Source organism: Toxoplasma gondii, chromosome VIIa (genome assembly GCF_000006565.2).
Source record: "Toxoplasma gondii ME49 chromosome VIIa, whole genome shotgun sequence".
Taxonomy (NCBI): domain Eukaryota; phylum Apicomplexa; class Conoidasida; order Eucoccidiorida; family Sarcocystidae; genus Toxoplasma; species Toxoplasma gondii.
The window spans coordinates 2,661,377-2,678,771 of record NC_031474.1 but is presented as its reverse complement, the minus strand read 5'-3'; the positions used below and the strand labels follow the sequence as shown (position 1 = coordinate 2,678,771).

Sequence of the window (17,395 nt, the reverse complement as noted above, 5' to 3'; positions counted from 1 at the left end):
ACCTGAGACGAAAACGCGGATGAACCGAAAAAGAAACAGAGTCTGACAGTCAAAACCACACAGAATCCTAGAGAGGAAGACTACAAAAGAGTGTACGTGAACGGGACGGGCGGACAAAAGGCAAATGCGTAAGAATTCGAGTGTAAGGACAAGAGGGAGAAGGCGAGAGGGTGGTAGACAGGGAGGCAAATGGAGGGAACAACGACTGCGGGGAGAATGAACAAACAGCAGGAAAACACAGAAGAGAGAGAGAAACAAAGCGAAAGGAGGAAGAAAAGAAGACAGAAGCGAGAGCTAAAGAGAGAGAGAAGGCGAACGACTCGCGAAGGTGTCAGTGCCACACTGGGACAGATACAAAGTGAATGGTCGAAGAGAAACGTGAGCAAAAACGCGTGGAGGGCAGAATCAAAGCTACACAGAAAAGGAAACAGCGAAGCGAGCAATAAGGCATGAGAACATCCCCAGGGAGATAAAGACGACACCGAAACATTTGCCTCCCCTGTATTTCGTCGACTTCTCTCTCACGTTTTGTACCTCTTGTAGAACTCCCATTAGGAAGTTCCAGGGAACCGGCTCGTTGTTAGCAACGTGTACAACAGCCCCCTCGTTTGTCTCATCTTTTGCTTCGCCATTTCGATCATGGTTTCCGTTGCTCTCCTCGCCATTGTCCGTTCCAGCAGCTCCTGGAACTCCTCGTATAGAATGGTTCTTTGCCGTTACAGCTCGACTGAGCAGCGCGGCGCTGTACGGTGCAGCGACACCTGAAAGTGCCGGACAAGCCAGAAGGCGGCCGAGTCCCTGCAGGCTTCTATCCAGAAGAATCGAGAGCTCTGCAAACGTCAACTTGCCTGAGGAAGGCGCAGTTCAGTGGAGTAAAACAAACTCGCAAGGAAGAGAGTGAGAGCGGCGAGAGCAAAGAGAAACGTGAGCGGCATATGGGAGTCATGAGTGAAACGGGACCCACAGGATGACAGTAGAATCAAAGATATACGAGGAAGGAGAAGATGGTTAGCTGAGAGGCTGGAAGGTACGAAACGAGAGGAAGACAGTTGTGGCGAAACCCAACAAAACAGAAAATGTTTAAATGGTTGTAAAAGAACTGGGTTCTCGACAGCGAAGAGTCTGAAGACTGACACACCGCTTCTTTTTGCTTTTTATGGAGCAGCTACGTCCCACACGGGAGCACGCGATGATCTAAGTCAAGTAGATTCACTTCATTTGCGAAACCAATACTTGTGAAGGAATATCCAGTGGTATGCGGCAGAGAATACTCTCGTTGATTCGTCTTCCTTCCTTCCTTGACCCATTCTCATCCTCGCTCGCTCCTCTTCTTGCCAACAAAAAATGTCATCCGACCTTTCTCTGCTTCCCTTTCCAACATGAAATCTCGTTATCTGTTTCTCCCCTTCCGCCACCAACGCGTTCTCTTTCTCCCTCTCACTTTTTCAATTGTATGTTTTCTGCGTTCTTCACCTGTGCCGGTGATGTCGAAGACCCGACAGAGGGCTCTGCACTTGCCCCTGAGGCAGGTTGGCAGAATCCAGGCGAGTGCGCCGAACAGCTGAAGAGACTCGAGGCCTCCCCCGCATTGAAACGCTGCCCATACATCCTCTGCGAGGTTTTCCAGATTTTCTTCTGTTTCCCTGAAGGCTTCTTCTTCCAGTCCAGAGGCGTCTAGATCCCGGCTCATCTGTCTCACTGATGGCCAGTGTTCTTCTCCTTCTGCTCCGTCATCGGGTCGGCCGTAGACGTCTTCTCCCTGTGCTTTCGCGCTCGAGTACTCTCTGGTTGACGCCGACGCAGCGGGATCTCGGGGGGTTGCCTTTCTCGGCAAACATCCGTTTTCGCAGGACTGTTGTAGGTGTCGCGAGGCGTCACATGAAGTTGATGCATGCACGCGTGGGGGCGAATGGACCTCTCGCCCTCTGTCTCTGAGGCTCGATTGAGAGTGGGGAAGATCGCGTTTCCGCATCTCGACGAGAGCACCGTCGGCAGGGAGAAAGACGCGACAGAAGGCATCCCAGCTGAGTAAAAGCGGCGAATACATTGAAGACCAGCGATGCAAAAAGAAGTAGAAATTCTTTTGGCTGTAGAGGACGAGGGACGAGCGCCACGGCCGGAGCAGCTGAGGAGCGCAGACAGCGCCATCGTGGGGTGGATTCGGAGGAGAAAAAAGAGAGGCATCGCACGGAGAAGCAGCAAACTCAGAAGGGATTGTGCTAGGAACTGGAGAGACAAACGTCGTCATGGTGACAAGTACTGGTTGGAAAGCAGCCGCCGAAAAAGCGCATGGAAGCCCCCAGAATGTCAAGAGGGCGTCGGCATAGGAGGCCGAAAAAAGGAAAGCTGAAAGAGGAAGTCAAAGAGATTGAGGAAGGAAGGATCTGTGAAAAGGCAGGTGAAGACTTTCGTTGAGAAAAGAACGGAAGAGTTAGCGGATTACATACTTCTGCCAGTGCGTGTCATGTCGCCGGCTTCTGTTCAATCTACTGCGTTTTGAGGCTGAAGCAATCGTGTGTTCAGGAAGTGCTGAAGCAGGAACATGAAAAGATAGAGAGGCAATTCTGCTTTAAATTTTTACCGAAGCCCCAGAGGAGACAACCCATCTTGCTCTGACGAGTCACTTAACTAACATAGCTGCGTTCGTCGCACCGTACCAAGTCTTGCCGAGGTGTCCAGAACACTCGATAAAGACGGACAAGCGCCCGGCGGATGTTAAGAGGATTCGGCCGACTTTTGCCACGATACAAAGCTTTTTCCTTTCTTGGGAAATTCTTTTGCAACGAATGATGCAACTGAGCCAGGCTGAGGGCTATGTGGGTCGCCTTTCCCTTCCGTCCTGTCTTTCATCGATGTGCATCACCTGAAACTGGGAAGATGTGGACGTGCTCGTCTATTTGACCTCTCCATCAACAAAAGAATACAGAAGCACTCGGTCGTTCCCGCTTTTTGGACGAGAATGCAAGACGCTGAGAGCTGCAAATTGTTTCTGAAATGTGCGTCGGTTCACTGTGGTAATACGTGCATCAGCGCGTTTCCTGGACAAGACGCAACACCGGGCTCCACGCCAAAGCAACATCCCTTCAATTGAATTTCCACTTTTCCTTTCTCGAGGATCTGGTGTGCAGATCATCTCGTGAATCCCTGTATGGCGAAAGGAAAACGAGAACAGTGGAATGAATAACGTTTTTAAATTGACGGTTCTTGGGTCCTGATGAAGACAAATATACCCCGCGAGTGCGACGGAGACGAGTGCTCGAGATGCTGCCTATGGGATTTTCATCTCGAAACGTTGCATCTTTTTCCTACCATCTGGAATGACAAATTAAGATTAAGTGGCGGAACACGGAGAGCGTCTGTTGTGAATGCCTCCGACAATCAAACTGGTAAACCATGTTGAAGACTTTGAATCACAATGAAATCATTCTGCTTTTGTCTTGATAAATTTTAGCCCACACCACATACGAGAAACTTGCTGCAACACTGTGAACTGAGAATCGCGAGAAGAGCTTCTCGTTTGAAGAGACTCTCGGCGTTTCACTTTTCGCCAAGTAGGGCAGCAATATTACCAACCTCTAGTAGATTACAGGAGGTAGTCAACGCTTCCTTCCAAAAGTCGAACTGGCCTCGTTTCCTTCGTCTACGGCTTCTCCAGTGCTTTGGGAGAAACCTGCTGCGAGGCAAACGGCTGTTTTGCGTCCGTCTTTGTTCATCATTGTTCACTTCTCTGAAACGATGTACCTGACGAAGCTGCGGAGCAGCGCAGCGGGGCCCCGCTCTCTTGACGAGAACAGCAATCAAACGAGGCCGAGTCTTCGACTTATTCATCGATTCTTTAGACAAATCAGAGGGTGTGCGGTATGCGTCAACAGCTCTCAGCGCCAAAAGCAAGTTCAACCGGGTTTTCTGTGGATCCTTGGAGCGTGAACGCGAGTCTGAGAAAATCACAAAGAACGGCCGCTGTTCTAGTTGGGGTGAGGCAGAGAAGAAATGACATCCGCGAGAAAACAGGAACTCACATGAGGTTCAAATATGCAATTTAAAGTTAAAGTCATCAGCTGACTTTTTCCGATATGTTCAGAAGTTTACCAAACGGGGTTTTCGCCTCTTATGCTCTGGGTTTAGGGAGACAACAGAAATGCAGACGGAAGGTGGGGAAATGCGGCTCTGTTCCGAAGTCCAGGTAACGGTGGACTTGCTTGGATGGGGAAGTTTTAATAACTGTTCCCTCGCGTCTCGTGCACGATTCTGAGTACTTTTTCTTTCTGTTGCCGAAGTTCATGGTACACGTTTTTGCCTGAATCTTCCACTGCAACAAGAATTCTGCGTTCTTTGGTGGGTGCCAGCAAGACGTCTGGTCGGTATTGATATTTCGTTGACATGGTGATGACCTAAATACGGACGAGCCATTGAATTTGAATGGAACTACTTTAACACTGCAGAATGCGCAATAAATACCACTTAGGTACGTTGTGAAGGGATATCATTAACCGGCTCACAGGTACCGCGTGGAGCAACCCCCGCGCTACAAAACACCCGGTAGAGTTTGTCTTTGGAAAATTGGCACGTTGAAACTTCGCACGCATCGCTCGGTTTGTGTAATCGACCCCGCACAGAAACCATGGGGAAGAGGCGCTTATCCAGCCGTCACGAAACGCTGTGTCGGCTGTTGTTTTCGACGACTTTGTGCCGGCGATGGCTGGCGTCATCAGCGAAGCGGCAGGCCCCGTAGGAACAGAAAAACCACATCTATTCGGGATCCATTTCCCCAGAAACTAACGCGCTTTCCTGCTTCCTACAACCATTTTTAGTGAACTCGTTTGGTCTGGTCGCAAGTACGCAGTGATTTAAATAGCTACACAGAACCCAGTGCTCGCCTCCTGCCGTCAATCGAGTTCTTGAACAAACGCAGCCACAAGGTGTAGACGGCCCGTCTAACTCGCAGGGTAGACTCCCCAGAAAAAAGCCAAACCGTCGGGACCAACGTCTCTGTTCTCTAAAACGTTTCCTCCCGCCGTCAGTATAACGTCAAAGTGTGCGAAGACATGCGGTCTGAACAATTTGCCTGATTCGTAAGCAAAGAGCGTGAACGACAGCACCCACCATAGGTTACACGCACACAATTGAACCAGGGAAACCTAGAGACCTGGATACAGAAAACTGGTGAGAACTCACAATGACGAGGCATTCTAGTAGTGTAGCAGGGAAGGAGGAAAAGCGGGATAGGAAACAAGCAGTTGTCCTGTGAGATTTTGACACTGCTAGAGAGTGGCGGACGACGCGAAACGAGAGCTTAACTCGACTTAGCAGACACGAAGCTGCGTAACAAAATGTTCTTTTGCCAGTGTGTACTTACCTACCCTCTACATATAGGACACCCTCCCCCGACGCATTCTGTTTCTCTGTTTTGCAAACGAAAAGAGGGTTAAGGGGAAAAGCCACATGTGGGCAACCAACGAAGAGGAGAACCTTGGCCGCAAATATCGGCAGAACGCAAGTGGCAGGAGCAGAACAAAAAGCGCTGGAGAAGCGCAGAGAGACCGAGAGAGGAAAAGGCAATGAAAGATCAGAAGACCGCAACACCCGAGGGGGACGGGTGGAGGACATGTGCGTTGTTCTCAGAGAATGACAACTCTTTTTTGCGGGGGGCTTTGCTGAAAGCGGAGCAAAGTGGAAGTGTGTCAGCAGAGTTCCACGAACAGTCAGCTTATCTGTGAGTCTCTTTCGGACGCAGACAGAGACACTCTAGTAGCTAGGATATCGACTCTGACCTCAGTTGCGAGAGTCAAGAAAACCAATTCTCCACAACTGCTGTACACCACCACTCAGTGGACTGCTTGAGACCGTCCGTCCTGTTGAATTTCACTGTCCGTCTTTCCTCGAGACAGCAAGCAGACGATCGGGAGAGCAAGGACGGCAGAGAAGTGCACTGTCCAGTCCGGACGCCTAGCGAACCGAGAATTGGGGCTTTGCGGTTCAAACACAGACGCTAAGGGTACTGGGAAGTAGGAGAGTGTATTCGTTCCTCCGCAAACAGGAAATGAGTCCGTGCCAGTAAGAGAACTAACGGCAGGGACAATGAGAATATGATGGCAAGGAAAGGCAAAAACGAACATGCCAACTCCTCCGAACTTGTTCCCACGGCAGTGCATCTTCCAGGAAGGAGTGGGGGCAACAGTGAGTAGATACAAAACCAAACCAGAGGTCCACGCGGCAGTTCTCAATTGGCTCTTACTCCAGCTATACTGCGCAGAAGAACATATCTCCTTCCATGTCCAACGCCCTGTTTCTCTTCTTTTTTTCGTCTCCTGCCTGTTACCAGCAAGCGGTTCTACTCTCTCGTCTATATAGTGGTTCCCCTGGATTCTTGCTCTCCTCTTTAAATTGTACCTGCCGTATTCGCGTTCCATGCTTTTTTCATGCTTTATCCCCTGCATTCGAGCACTCTCGTCTCTAAACAAACCACCCCGTAGATTGCTGCTTCCTCATTTTCTGCTTGAGGCTGCTCTGGACGTCGAGTTTCTCGTGTGCAGTTTGTGCCGTTAAAGTCTGGCACTCAGCGTTAAATTCGGACTGGCCTCTTGGAGGTTCGTCGCCGTCGAGGTCTATGAAGCTTGACAAGCGTATCGAGAATCGCCTTTGTCGACCGCCTTCTCTCACATGCGGCCCACACCTCGTTTCGCGGCTGCCTGCTGTGCATGCGCGATGGCTGCTGCGAGCGCCGCCGCAGCTGTGGGGTCTGAGACGCCTCCTGTCCCGCAAGGAGTCTGTGAAGGCAATCCTGCAACTGCAGACCCCATCGATGAGAAAGAGTCCCCCGCCCTAAGGCCTTGCCCTCTCTGCACCTCTCCTGCTGTGAGGCCTGCCTCCCACAGTGTTGTCGGCTGCCGCGACTGAGACTCGTGCTGGCCAGCCACCGCCGCGAGTCGCTCCCCAGGGATGTTCCGAGCTTGAGACACAGCGTAGACAGAGTGGAGAGAAGCCGCGTCTGCCCCGCCTTCCACGCCTGCATGCGCAACCATTGCTGGCGCTGCCGACGGTGAATTTGCACACACAGATGCAGCCAGACAGCCGCTCGTTTCCGGCACAGCGACCGGGCGGTTTGACGAGACAGTGGACCCCCCCGAACCTGGCCCTCCTTGCGTATTCTCCGTTCGGCGTTCTTCACTCTTTGCCGAGGAGAAAGGACGCCGTTCGGTGAAGGCTTTCCGAGGCGGCGACGCTCGGCTTCTGCGTTCTTCTCGCTCCTTCTCGCGCTGCTGCTCGCGGCGAGCTTCAGCCTCCTCAGCCCACTGTCTCCTGCGTTCTTCTCGCTTGTTCAAATTCAGGAGACCCGGTCGCGCAGGCGGCGCCACAGGAGTGGGGACGGCCTCCTCGTCGGATGACAGATCGTCGTCGATCCCCACAACTCGGGGTAGCGTCCTCGTGTCTCCGTTCTCCGCTTTTCCTGTATCTGCATGCTGAGAGAGCGAAAAGGAGGAGAGAGACGAAGACGCCGGACACAGCTGCTCGAGGGTCACCAGATCGCCTGAAGTTTCGCTTTTTCTCGAAGCTTCGGCAGAGTCCCAGCGCCCGCGTTTCGCGGGTGCGTGTGCACTCGACGAAGTCCCGGAAGTGAGAGAGCTCGAGTCTCCTCCCTGTGCATTCTTCTCCTTCTGCATGCAAATCGCCGCTGCTGCTGCAGAAGCTGCTGCTGCTGCAGAGGTTGCTGCGGTGTACGTATTCTTCGACCTGTCTGAGGGGCTGTTCTCTGAGTGAGAACCTGTGTAGCTGAACACAGACAGACCATCACGTCGCGGAGACGCGCGGAAGTCACAGACATGAAAAAGTCGATCGCCTTTGCGGTGCTGGCTTTATGTGGAGCACCAGTGCCCCCGAAGCCCAGGCAAAGGCGACAGAGGGTCTGGAGAGCGGAACCGGTTGCAGAAGGAAGAGCGGGAGACACCGAAAAGGCAGGATGTGAAGCAGAAAAAGAGCCGAGAGGCTCAGAAAACGTCTCTGGAGACGCAGAAGCGAGAGAACAAGTGAGAGATACGTTGAGGAAGAGAACTCCGGATCTTGTGAGACGTGCAACAGACGAGGCGGAGGCGCGAAGGACGATAAGTCGGACACAATAAAAGGGAAGAACCCGCCCACATGCGGCAAACTTGTCTTTTCAATAACACCTACCCAAGACCGAAGGAGGCGTTGGCCGAGGGGCGCACATCACCTTTTTTCCTCTTCCCTCGTGCAGGCTCTTCCATCTTCATGCCTGCAAGTCGTGCGTTTCGAAAAGGAGCTGAAACAACCAAGGAAAAAGTAAAGATAGAAAGGGAGAATTCCGATGCATGCGTGTGCCGGCCTCGAAAGACACGGGAGAAAGCACAGGTAAAAATAAATGGAAGAGAAAGACAACGGAGCACGGAGACAAGAGAGAAGCGGAGGTCGTTCCACGCCAAGAAAAAAGTCCAGAGAAGAGCCTGGCAGAAAGAGAGGAAGAACCGAAGGAAGAACGACTCGAAAAGAAGACTTCGCGACAGACGAAACGCTGAGAACCGTGACTTCCCAACACCCTCCCCCCCGACATAGGGTTGCTCTCACCGTATCCCATCGCCATGTCGAGCAGCTGCCGCGGTGCTTGTTGTTCAACAGCCTGGAAGAAAAAATGGAGAGGCGGCAACATTCGAAATTCCAAGAGACCACACAGGCAAGGGATAAACTAACAAAACGACAGACCAAGCACACAGCAAAAAGAAAAAGGACGACTGGAGAGAGAGACAAATGTCAGACAGCGACTAGGGAGAGGACAGCCCGAGCGGAAGCGAAGACACGAAGAGCACGTACGAGATAGAACAACGAGCAAGAAACAAAGACACATGAGAGGGAGACGAGCGAGAGAGGCATGCATGCAGATCAGACAGAGAAAAGATGAACGAGATGTCGAGAATACGAAAAAGCTTTCTACCTCCCGCAGAGGGCGCGAGAGAAGGCGGCAGAGAGGCAATCTGTGAGTCGAACGTGGAGTCGGTCTTCTCTCTCCATTTCACTTCTTTTCTGCAGTCCTCACGGTGGCCTCCGTACCTCCATCGCCTCGACGAGAAGAGCAGCGGCGCGCTTCTCAGTTCGGGTAAGAAGGGCAAAAGATTGCCCGCGGCGCCCGGCTCTCCCGGCGCGGCCGATGCGGTGTACGTACACCTCGCCCTCTTGAGGGGCATCGTAGCTGACGACGAGGGAGAGCCCAGCGGGGAAGTCGAGGCCTCTCGCCGCGACGTCTGTCGCGACGAGCACGAGGGGCGAGATCAAGGAGGAGACATCTAGGAGAGGGCGAGGAGACACTGGAGGCGGAGGTGCCTTCAAGATGTGGCGGTGAAGCCTGCGCACAGCAGCCAGTCTTTCTGTCTGATTCAGGCCTCCGTGGACGACAGTGACATCTGCAGAGACAGGAAAAACGCGGGGAGACAGCGAACACGCAGAAAATCAGAGCGTCTTTGAAGTAGGGGCGAAGCGTGATCGAGAGACAACAGACAGAAAGCAAAAGCGTTCAGTTGCCGTACAGGTGTAGATGGAAGTAGGTGAAGCTTTTAGAATCGCGTTGCGCAGCACTGGTCCATTCGACAGGTCACGCTCAAAGTCGCCACAAGTTTTATTTGTTTGCTCCCCGCTCGCTGACAGAGTCACAGCGCGACTGGTTCATACTCACTCCAAAGAGCACAGTCTTCGAGATGGAGTGACCCGAGAGTCGCACGCAGTTTTAACTGAACCCCTTTGAACAGCGGTTTTTCTGCCTTTCCCAACATTTGATGGGCAAAGTACTGCAGAGAAACTCGAAAGGGTCCTTCCCAGAACTGACAACTCCCAGCGCCATGGACACCCCCTTTCGTCTCTTTGTGTGCCTGTATGTCTCCTGTATGTCTACGTTCGACTGACGTTCCGCGTTCCGGCATCTGACAACCCTCGCTTCTTCTCTCCTCGTTCTTCTCTCCTCGTTCTTTTCTCCTCTTTCCTTCTTTCTCTCGCGAGCCTTGTTTTCCCCTTCTCTCCGGCCCCACCCCCGTTTCGTGAAGCAGAACTCACATTTGAAAGATTGCTCTGCGCTTTTCCTCAACCGTTTGTTCCCCTCTTTCTCGTGCTTCTCCGCTTCGGACTCCATCTGGAGCAAGCGCGCAGCTGCAGCCTTTGTACTTTCTTTCTGCGTTAGGTCCTGCGTCGCCGTCACCTTCCTCGTCACTCGCCAGTTCTCCTCCTTTTCTGCTCTTCCTTGTCCGCTTTCTCCGTTCGACGCCTTCGAGAGAGAGGCGCGAGCGAGCTCTTCCATCTGCAGCGAGAGCTCTTCCTCGAGAAGGACGCTCAAGTCCTCACATCGCTGTTGTGTGTTGCAGAAAACCACAGCAACTCGGCCTTTGTCAGCGATGTCTTTGTCCGAAGCTTCTTTCAAGTCCGGGTCACTCCCAGACACGAGGAGAGGCAACAGATGCGACGCCAGCCACTGAAACTTGGCTTCCTCGCTCTGTACAACGGCTACGTTCTGCTCCACGGATTTCGCTGCCTGGGAAGCGCAGAGCAAACGAGCAGGACGAGGAATGCCCCGAAACAGAACCGACGTAGAGTCGCCTGGTTGGGGCAAGAAACGGAATCTGAACTGGTACAAGCTGTCAGAGCAGGACTCCTGCGGTGGTCCTTAGACGAAGCACAGGACATGCTATCCGGGAGAAAGGTAAAGAAACGGAGGTCCTCTTCAACACGAAAGAAGCTTGAACGTTTCTGTCGGGGAAAGAAGGTTCTTCGGAACTGCTCACATACAGGAGGTGTAGATACACTCCGGTGGCTAGATGCGAGGCTTTGAAAAAACGGAGACACAACATTGAAGACGAGCCGAAACAGTGGGGGCGCGATACGGAAGAAGAGGAAGGTGGATGTGCGTGCATGCGCTTAAGAGAAAACGGAGTGTCTTCTGCACAGCGCAGGGGCACGGTGAGAAGAGGCAAATGGCGTTGAAATTGGCAAGGAAAAGAGAGAGAAGCGACGACGCCGAGGACACTGGAGACAGGTGGGAACCGAGGGAAAGAAAAGACGTTGGAAACACAACCATGAAAGACGAGATCCGTCGATGAAGAAACGCACAGAGAAGAACGCACAACGCATACGAACCGCCCACCTGACCGCCTTCGCCGATTGTGATCTTCACAGGGCTCCGCAGAAACTGTCTGGAAGGAAACGAACAGTCCGAAACATCCAAAGACGCAGACAAGAATGATCAAGTCACTGAATCTAAAGCAGGATCTGGGGTGTACAGACACAGGACAGCACACACCAGCGATATCAGCATGGTGCATGCACTTATGCAGGCAAGCGTATCGGCTCCGCGCGCCTGTGAGAAGAAGCGGAAACAACAACGAGGGCGAAGGGACTGAGCAGCGAGCATTTCGAGAAACCCAGGCTCTCTATAAGGATATATGTATATATATATATATATATATATGTACACATACATATATATATATATATATATATATATATATATATATATATATATATGTATATGTGCATGCGTATGTATATAGATGAAGGGCAAAGTACATCTTCGTAAAATGCACATATCTACCCGAATATTGTCGAGCCCCCCACTGTTTCGGCTCGACTTCAATATTGTGTCTCCGTTTTTTCAAAGCCCCGCATCTAGCCACCGGAGTGTATTTACACCTCCTCTATGTGAGCAGTTCCGAAGAACCTTCCGTCCCCGACAGAAACGTTCAAGCTTCTTTCGTGGGCACACACACATCTATGAACATATATGCCTACATGTTCAGGTATTCTGAGGAATTCTGAGGACAGAGGAGCTCGCGTACAGGTGCTTATGCAGAGGACCTTGAATGCGGAGTACAAAAACGAAGAGACGTGAAGACAGATACGGAGGTAGGCATATAAATAAGTACCTGTGCATGGACCGGTAACACAAAAGAGCCGTACGCCTCAGGGGATAAAGTGGAAGGCGAGTACGCCGAGGTAGATTCTTCGATGAGAAATCATTTGTGTTCGAGGACAAATTGCGAGGCTACGTAAAACAATTGTCTCCGCACCTGCCGATGGCTTCACATCGCTGGGGAAGCGTTGCACTGAACATGCATGTAATTCGATCTGGGCGGACAGCGTTCAGGATGCTCCGGAGTTGATTCTCGAATCCCATTTGGACCTGACGAAGTCGAAAGCAAACAACAATCTTTTCCTGTCTCTTGGTTCTGCATCTTTCTCTTTTTCGTCGTAGACATATCCTCGTTCTGTTCTCTCTTCCGGTTTGGCCCTCCTCTCTTTGCTGTTTCTTCTTCCCTCTGTCCATTCTTCTTCTTTTTCTCTCGCGTCGAGTCGCCGTCTCTCAGTGTCGGACTGGCTCTCTCTGTTTCCTCGCGTTTTCTCCTCTTTTTTCTCCGCGTTTCCCCTCGTCTCCCCACCATCTTGTCTGCTTCGTCGACGACGACCATGACCACCCACTTCAGCGCGTCCTCGAGGCCCTTCATCGTCGCCAAATCAATGAGTCGACCTGGATTTGCGACAGCGAGATCGACCCCTGCCTTCAGCGACTTGAACTGCTCGCCTTTGTCGAAGCCGCCCGCCAGCAGAACGTGTTTCAGAGGCAGAGGCGACGCACCCGCCTTCGCCTTCGCCAGGAGCGAGTGCACTTCCCCGTCAATCTGCACCGCCAGTTCTCTAAAAATAGACGAAAGCGAAAACACGCAGGCAGACACAGTGGAGGGAGGCGACGAACCAACAGGAGAAGCGAAAGAACGCGGAAGAAGAAAAAACTGAGAAGAACTCCGAGTAAAAACGGGGAAGAGGAAAACGACACAGAAGACGGCAGTCGAAGTGAACGAAAGAGTGGAACCACGCAACGCCGTGGTGGGGCTTCCCGTCACCTCCATCAGGTCCAGAGAAATCAAACTCCCGAGGTACAGAAAAGGGAGAGGAAAGAGCTAGGAAAAGCAGGGACGACAAACAAGGTGAACGCTCTGTCTTTTGTTAGGCTCGAAAAACGAAAAAACGGATACACAAAGAAAACACGACAGACCTTGTGGGACAGAGAACAATCGCTGCAGGGCCTCCAGCGCGCAGCGAGGCGCCGACGGGGTCCGGCCGATTGTCGGCGTAGACAACATGTCGCTTCGGCCATCTTTCTTCTTCCTTCAAATGTTGCAGACGAGCTAGAAGGGGAATCAAGTATGCTGCTGTCTTTCCGCTTCCCGTCTCCGCCACTGAACACACCAAACGGATGCAAAAAACGCAAGAAACGCACGAAATAGAAACACCGGCGAACCCCCGCAGCGAGAGACCACGTGGAAGCTTGAGACGAGCGGAAAGACAGGAGACAAGAAAGGGAGACGGGGAGACGAAAAAGGGAAAACAAAGAACAGTGCAAGAGCAAAAAACGACACACACGACTTCGAGCAGCAGAGCACTCGAAGGTTTTCCTCTGCAGGAAGGCGACCTGCAAAAAACGAAAACAAGCGTTTTGTCTCAGTCCATTCTCTCCTTTCTCCTCTATCTCTTTTTGTGTTCTGTGCTCTCTGCCCATGTCAAAAAAACATACACACATTTGTGCATGAATGCAGATACATGAAAATAGAGGGAGACACACGCGATGGTGGATAAATGACATGCGGCCAGACACCCCAAGGAGTTCTCTCGCCTACACCCCAGGACATCTCTGCCTCTCATGAGACAGGGAATGGCGGCGGACTGGATGGGCGTCGGAAGCGTGAACCCGCGCTTGTTGATTCCAGTAAACAGCGCCTATATGGAGAAAGAAAAACCGGAGATGGTGAAGTGACACTCGAACGAAAAAGCAGTCTGTCGTACACGACGCCCACTACGAGACTCCTGGCGACTCAGTGAAGGGAAGGAAAACGAAGAGAGCGATCCAGAAAAGACAGCGATCCAGAGCACGCATCTCCGCGCGAAGAAGAAAGATGCAGTTCAAACACAGAGAGAGACGAGAAGAGTAGAGATGCAAGTCTTCGAAAGAACACACAGATGACCTGTTTCGCGTGCTTCGTCCTTTTTCTTGCTCTTCTGCTCCTGTTGACTTTTCAACAAAGGCGCCAAGCCGAGAAACGCAATAAGACAGTAGCGGCGACCCTAAGCGTCCTAAGCACAACCGCTTTCCCGACGCGACACTCTCAGACACCTTGGATTTCTTTCTGTTTTCCGTCCTTTTTTCTCAGGTGCATGAGCGGTCTTGTCGCTTCCCTACCTTTGAGAGAGAGTCTTTGAGGTGGAGAAAGGAGGCGATTGGGCGCGGGGCGTTGAGACCCGTTATTCGAATCTGTAACGACGCGCGGAGCTCTCCGACAGCCTCGTGGGAGAGGCTGCCGATGTCTGCCGCTTCTTTGTAAATGTCGCGCTGAAACTCCGGGTACACGAGTCTGACGAAGCAGCGCGGACACCGAGCATCGCGACAAAAACGAAAAGATCGCAGAAAGCGACGGGGAAGGCGAAAGAGAGGGCTCCTGCTCACCTGGTGGTGTCTAACAGAAACGCACCACGAGGCATGGGGCAGACGCCGCGAGACGAAGAGAGGCTCGCCGAGGAGAAAGAAAGAATGAAAGAATAAAAGAAAGAACGCAGGGGGAGGACAAATTAAGGTTTAGAGTTTACGCAGCAGACACTGGGTGGTGACAGCCGAAGCGAGGAGCGGCAGGAGCTCCAGGAGAAGCAGTTAGGCCAGAGAGCCAAGAAAGGAGCGGAACGCCAGGGAGCAGAGGGCTGTGCTATTTCTATCAATAGACAAGTTCCACGAAAGGAGGAAACATGAGAGAACTCGACTCATCCCCCTCGCCTACATGCTGTGATCGACCGAAGCGAGCTGTTTGGTACCCCGCACATCGCCTTCTTCTCCGTCGTCGTCTGAGTCTCCTCCACGTGCTTTCTTTCTTCTCGACTTCAACAGATTCGCCGCTTGAGCTTCTGCCTCCTGTTTAGAAGAAGAAACCGAAGGAAAGACTTCTATCCACACAGCGGGCGAATGAGGCATCCAGTGGAGTCTAGTGGCTCTCCGCTGATCATGTTTGTTCGTCCAGTTCCCTCTAGTCTCAAGCCCACTGTTTTTCCTTCCTCTTTATCGTTTCGCCGTCTCGTGCGACTCCCTGTGCCTCACGTCCACTGACTCCCCGTTGTTCCTCTCCATGTACCGAGTTCATCTTGCTTCGCGTCTTCGTACATCTTCCCTTCCCTGGCTTCCACGCTTCCTCCGGTTGTGCACGCGAAGGCAGTCGGCGCCTGCAGCTCCGATGTGAACATCGGCAGTGCATTCACGGACTGGACGAAGTTCATCGCGCGCCCCCGCTTCTCCCCTGAGTGTCGTCGCTCGCCAAATGGCCTTCTCTCTCGGCTAGGTCGAGATCTCTGCAGAAAGCGCAAAGTCTGTCGCAGCCTGAAAAGCTCAGTCTGCAGGGCCCGTTCAGCTTCTTTTTTCTCCCTTGGGTCAGCCGGAGAGCAGCATGCCCACTCGGCGCGTCTTCAGGCTTCCAGCCTTACCTTCTGCCGCTGCTCAAGCACGTAGGCGTAGCTGTCGGCGAGAGGGTCATCGTCGTCGATGTATCGTCCACACGATGCGTCCGTTTGCTGCGCTGTCCCAGACGCGTCTCTGCCGGCTTCTTTTTCTACGGCTTCTCGCTCTTGTCTTTCGCGAATGGCCGCGTCTTCAACTTGGATTTGCTCGGAAATCTGGTGCATGTACGCCTCCAGAGGATCTTCTTCGTCTGCGTCGGGGACCGGCGGCGGGGCAGCCGGCTCGGGGTCGCCGAGCAACGACAGCTTGGGGCGGCGCTCCTCCTCGTCTGCGCCTTTCTGCAGGAAAAAGTGCTCCATTTTCGCAGGGAACGCGGAGACAAGGACAGAAAGAGAAAGAGCCGACTTCTCCCGAGAAAGGCCAAGGAAAGAGGTCTGTGTCAATACTCGAGTGTCTTCAAAGGTGGACAGGATCGCTGAAAACAGGCAAACGTGGTTGAGCCCTGTACACTGGATCCGGACATCTCCGCGGCAGCGAGGAGGGCGCCTGGCCGGCGTGGAGTCAGGCAACGGCGTAGCGGGCCGGCTTTCAAGGAAGGATCGGAAACCGAGAGGGAAGGAACGGGGTTTCGAAAAGTCGAGACGCCGGTAAACAGAGGTTTTTCTCGCTTGCACGTAATCAGGAGGGGGAAGACACGACGCGCAATAGATCGCAAACCAAGTAGCCTCCGGGAAGAAGAAAAAAACGAAGAAAACGTGATCTGGAAAGACCTGCGACAGGACCGCCGACGTGCCCAAGGCTCAGGTGCCTTCACAGCAGGACGATGCTCGTCGTTGACCTTTCAGACGGTAGCGCCAGCTCGTGCTGGCTTCCGCATCCGAAGAAAATTTAATGGAAACGGAAAAAAAGGGAACCCATTCGATCTGAGAAAAGTGTGGGAACCGTTCGGTGTCGGGGAAAAGCCAGTAGACTGCCTCTCTCCCCCCCTCCTGCGAAGAGTCGTGAAATGTAGCAACGTAAAGGGGTGCTCCCAGCTCACTGGACTGGCGAGTTCTGGAGAAAGAGGCTCTTTGAATCAGGACAAGCCTTGTAAAGCAGTGGTTTCTGAACCTTTATGTCGAAATGTCCGTGAAAATCAAGCGAAAAAAACGAAGAACTGTCGGATGTCCTGAAAACAGAGACAAGCTCGGAAGGCACCGGAGAGGGCGGAGCGCGTCCAGGCGTTCCTGATAGACGAAAGGAAACTTTCTGAAAGGGAGAACCCAGATCAAAAGCGACAGCTCTCGGCAGTTAGGACTCTCTGGTGGAAGAGAGGACGAAGAAACCAGGTACAGCGGGGAGTCTGAGGCACACTTCTTGGGCTTGGTTCTTCAACGCTTAACTTTCACGGAGAGTTCGGAGATCCCCGAAAGCTTGTGGACCGTGCAGAGACATTCCCGCTCCTTGTGCGAGCAAACTATCCAAGTAAAGAGGCCTGGCAGTCGAATTCGATGCCAGAACCGAGAATGCCACCGCGCTCGTACATGCTCACCGGTACGAGCCTGCATGCATGCACTCACATGCGACTTCGAGTCCGACCAGAACAAGACCCGAACGGGAAGCGCGCTGCCAGAACTTTCAATATCCTCAGTTTCCAGGTTTCGATTTAGGAGAAGGTTGCCGGGGCTGTGACCAGCTCTTCGTTTTTCCTAGTTGTATGAGGAATTCTGAAGTGTAGACGTGGATACCGCATGACGACTTGGACTACTGGTTTAGGGCTTGAGGGTCTCGGTTTACCGGATCCCCGTACTATAAAGAGTCGTTTTAATGTTACATCAGATACAGAGTATCCTCCAAGTAGCCAAGGTGCCAATATGGTATTGGAACCCGGACGGAATTATTAACAGACAAGGGGCGGCCTCTTGGTCACTGCCTTCC

The 17,395-nt window shown here is 52.5% G+C and overlaps 1 protein-coding gene across 1 annotated transcript; it reads right to left on the bottom strand.

The window, feature by feature from the left end:
• Positions 1–5,692: 5,692 nt before the first annotated feature.
• Positions 5,693–16,914, bottom strand: TGME49_203220 (DEAD/DEAH box helicase domain-containing protein). Its single transcript, XM_018779245.1, has 13 exons — positions 15,505–16,914; positions 14,811–14,941; positions 14,222–14,393; positions 13,662–13,761; positions 13,040–13,223; positions 12,426–12,681; positions 12,057–12,169; positions 11,135–11,183; positions 10,054–10,525; positions 9,061–9,410; positions 8,581–8,632; positions 8,170–8,278; positions 5,693–7,770 (listed from the first exon to the last, which is right to left on the bottom strand). The coding sequence occupies exons 1-13, from the start codon at positions 15,835–15,837 to the stop codon at positions 6,657–6,659; spliced, it is 3,435 nt and encodes a 1,144-aa protein (XP_018637363.1). The 5' UTR covers positions 15,838–16,914; the 3' UTR covers positions 5,693–6,656.
• Positions 16,915–17,395: the final 481 nt, after the last annotated feature.

Coding starts and splice junctions, on each gene's coding strand:
- TGME49_203220 (XM_018779245.1), bottom strand. CDS start 15,837: ATGGAGCACTTTTTCCTGCAGAAAGGCGCAGACGAGGAGGAGCGCCGC. Junction 11,184..12,056: donor CGATGTGAAGCCATCGGCAG/GTGCGGAGACAA, acceptor GTTTCCTTCCAG/ACAGTTTCTGCGGAGCCCTG. Junction 7,771..8,169: donor AACGCCTCCTTCGGTCTTGG/GTAGGTGTTATT, acceptor GTCTGTGTTCAG/CTACACAGGTTCTCACTCAG.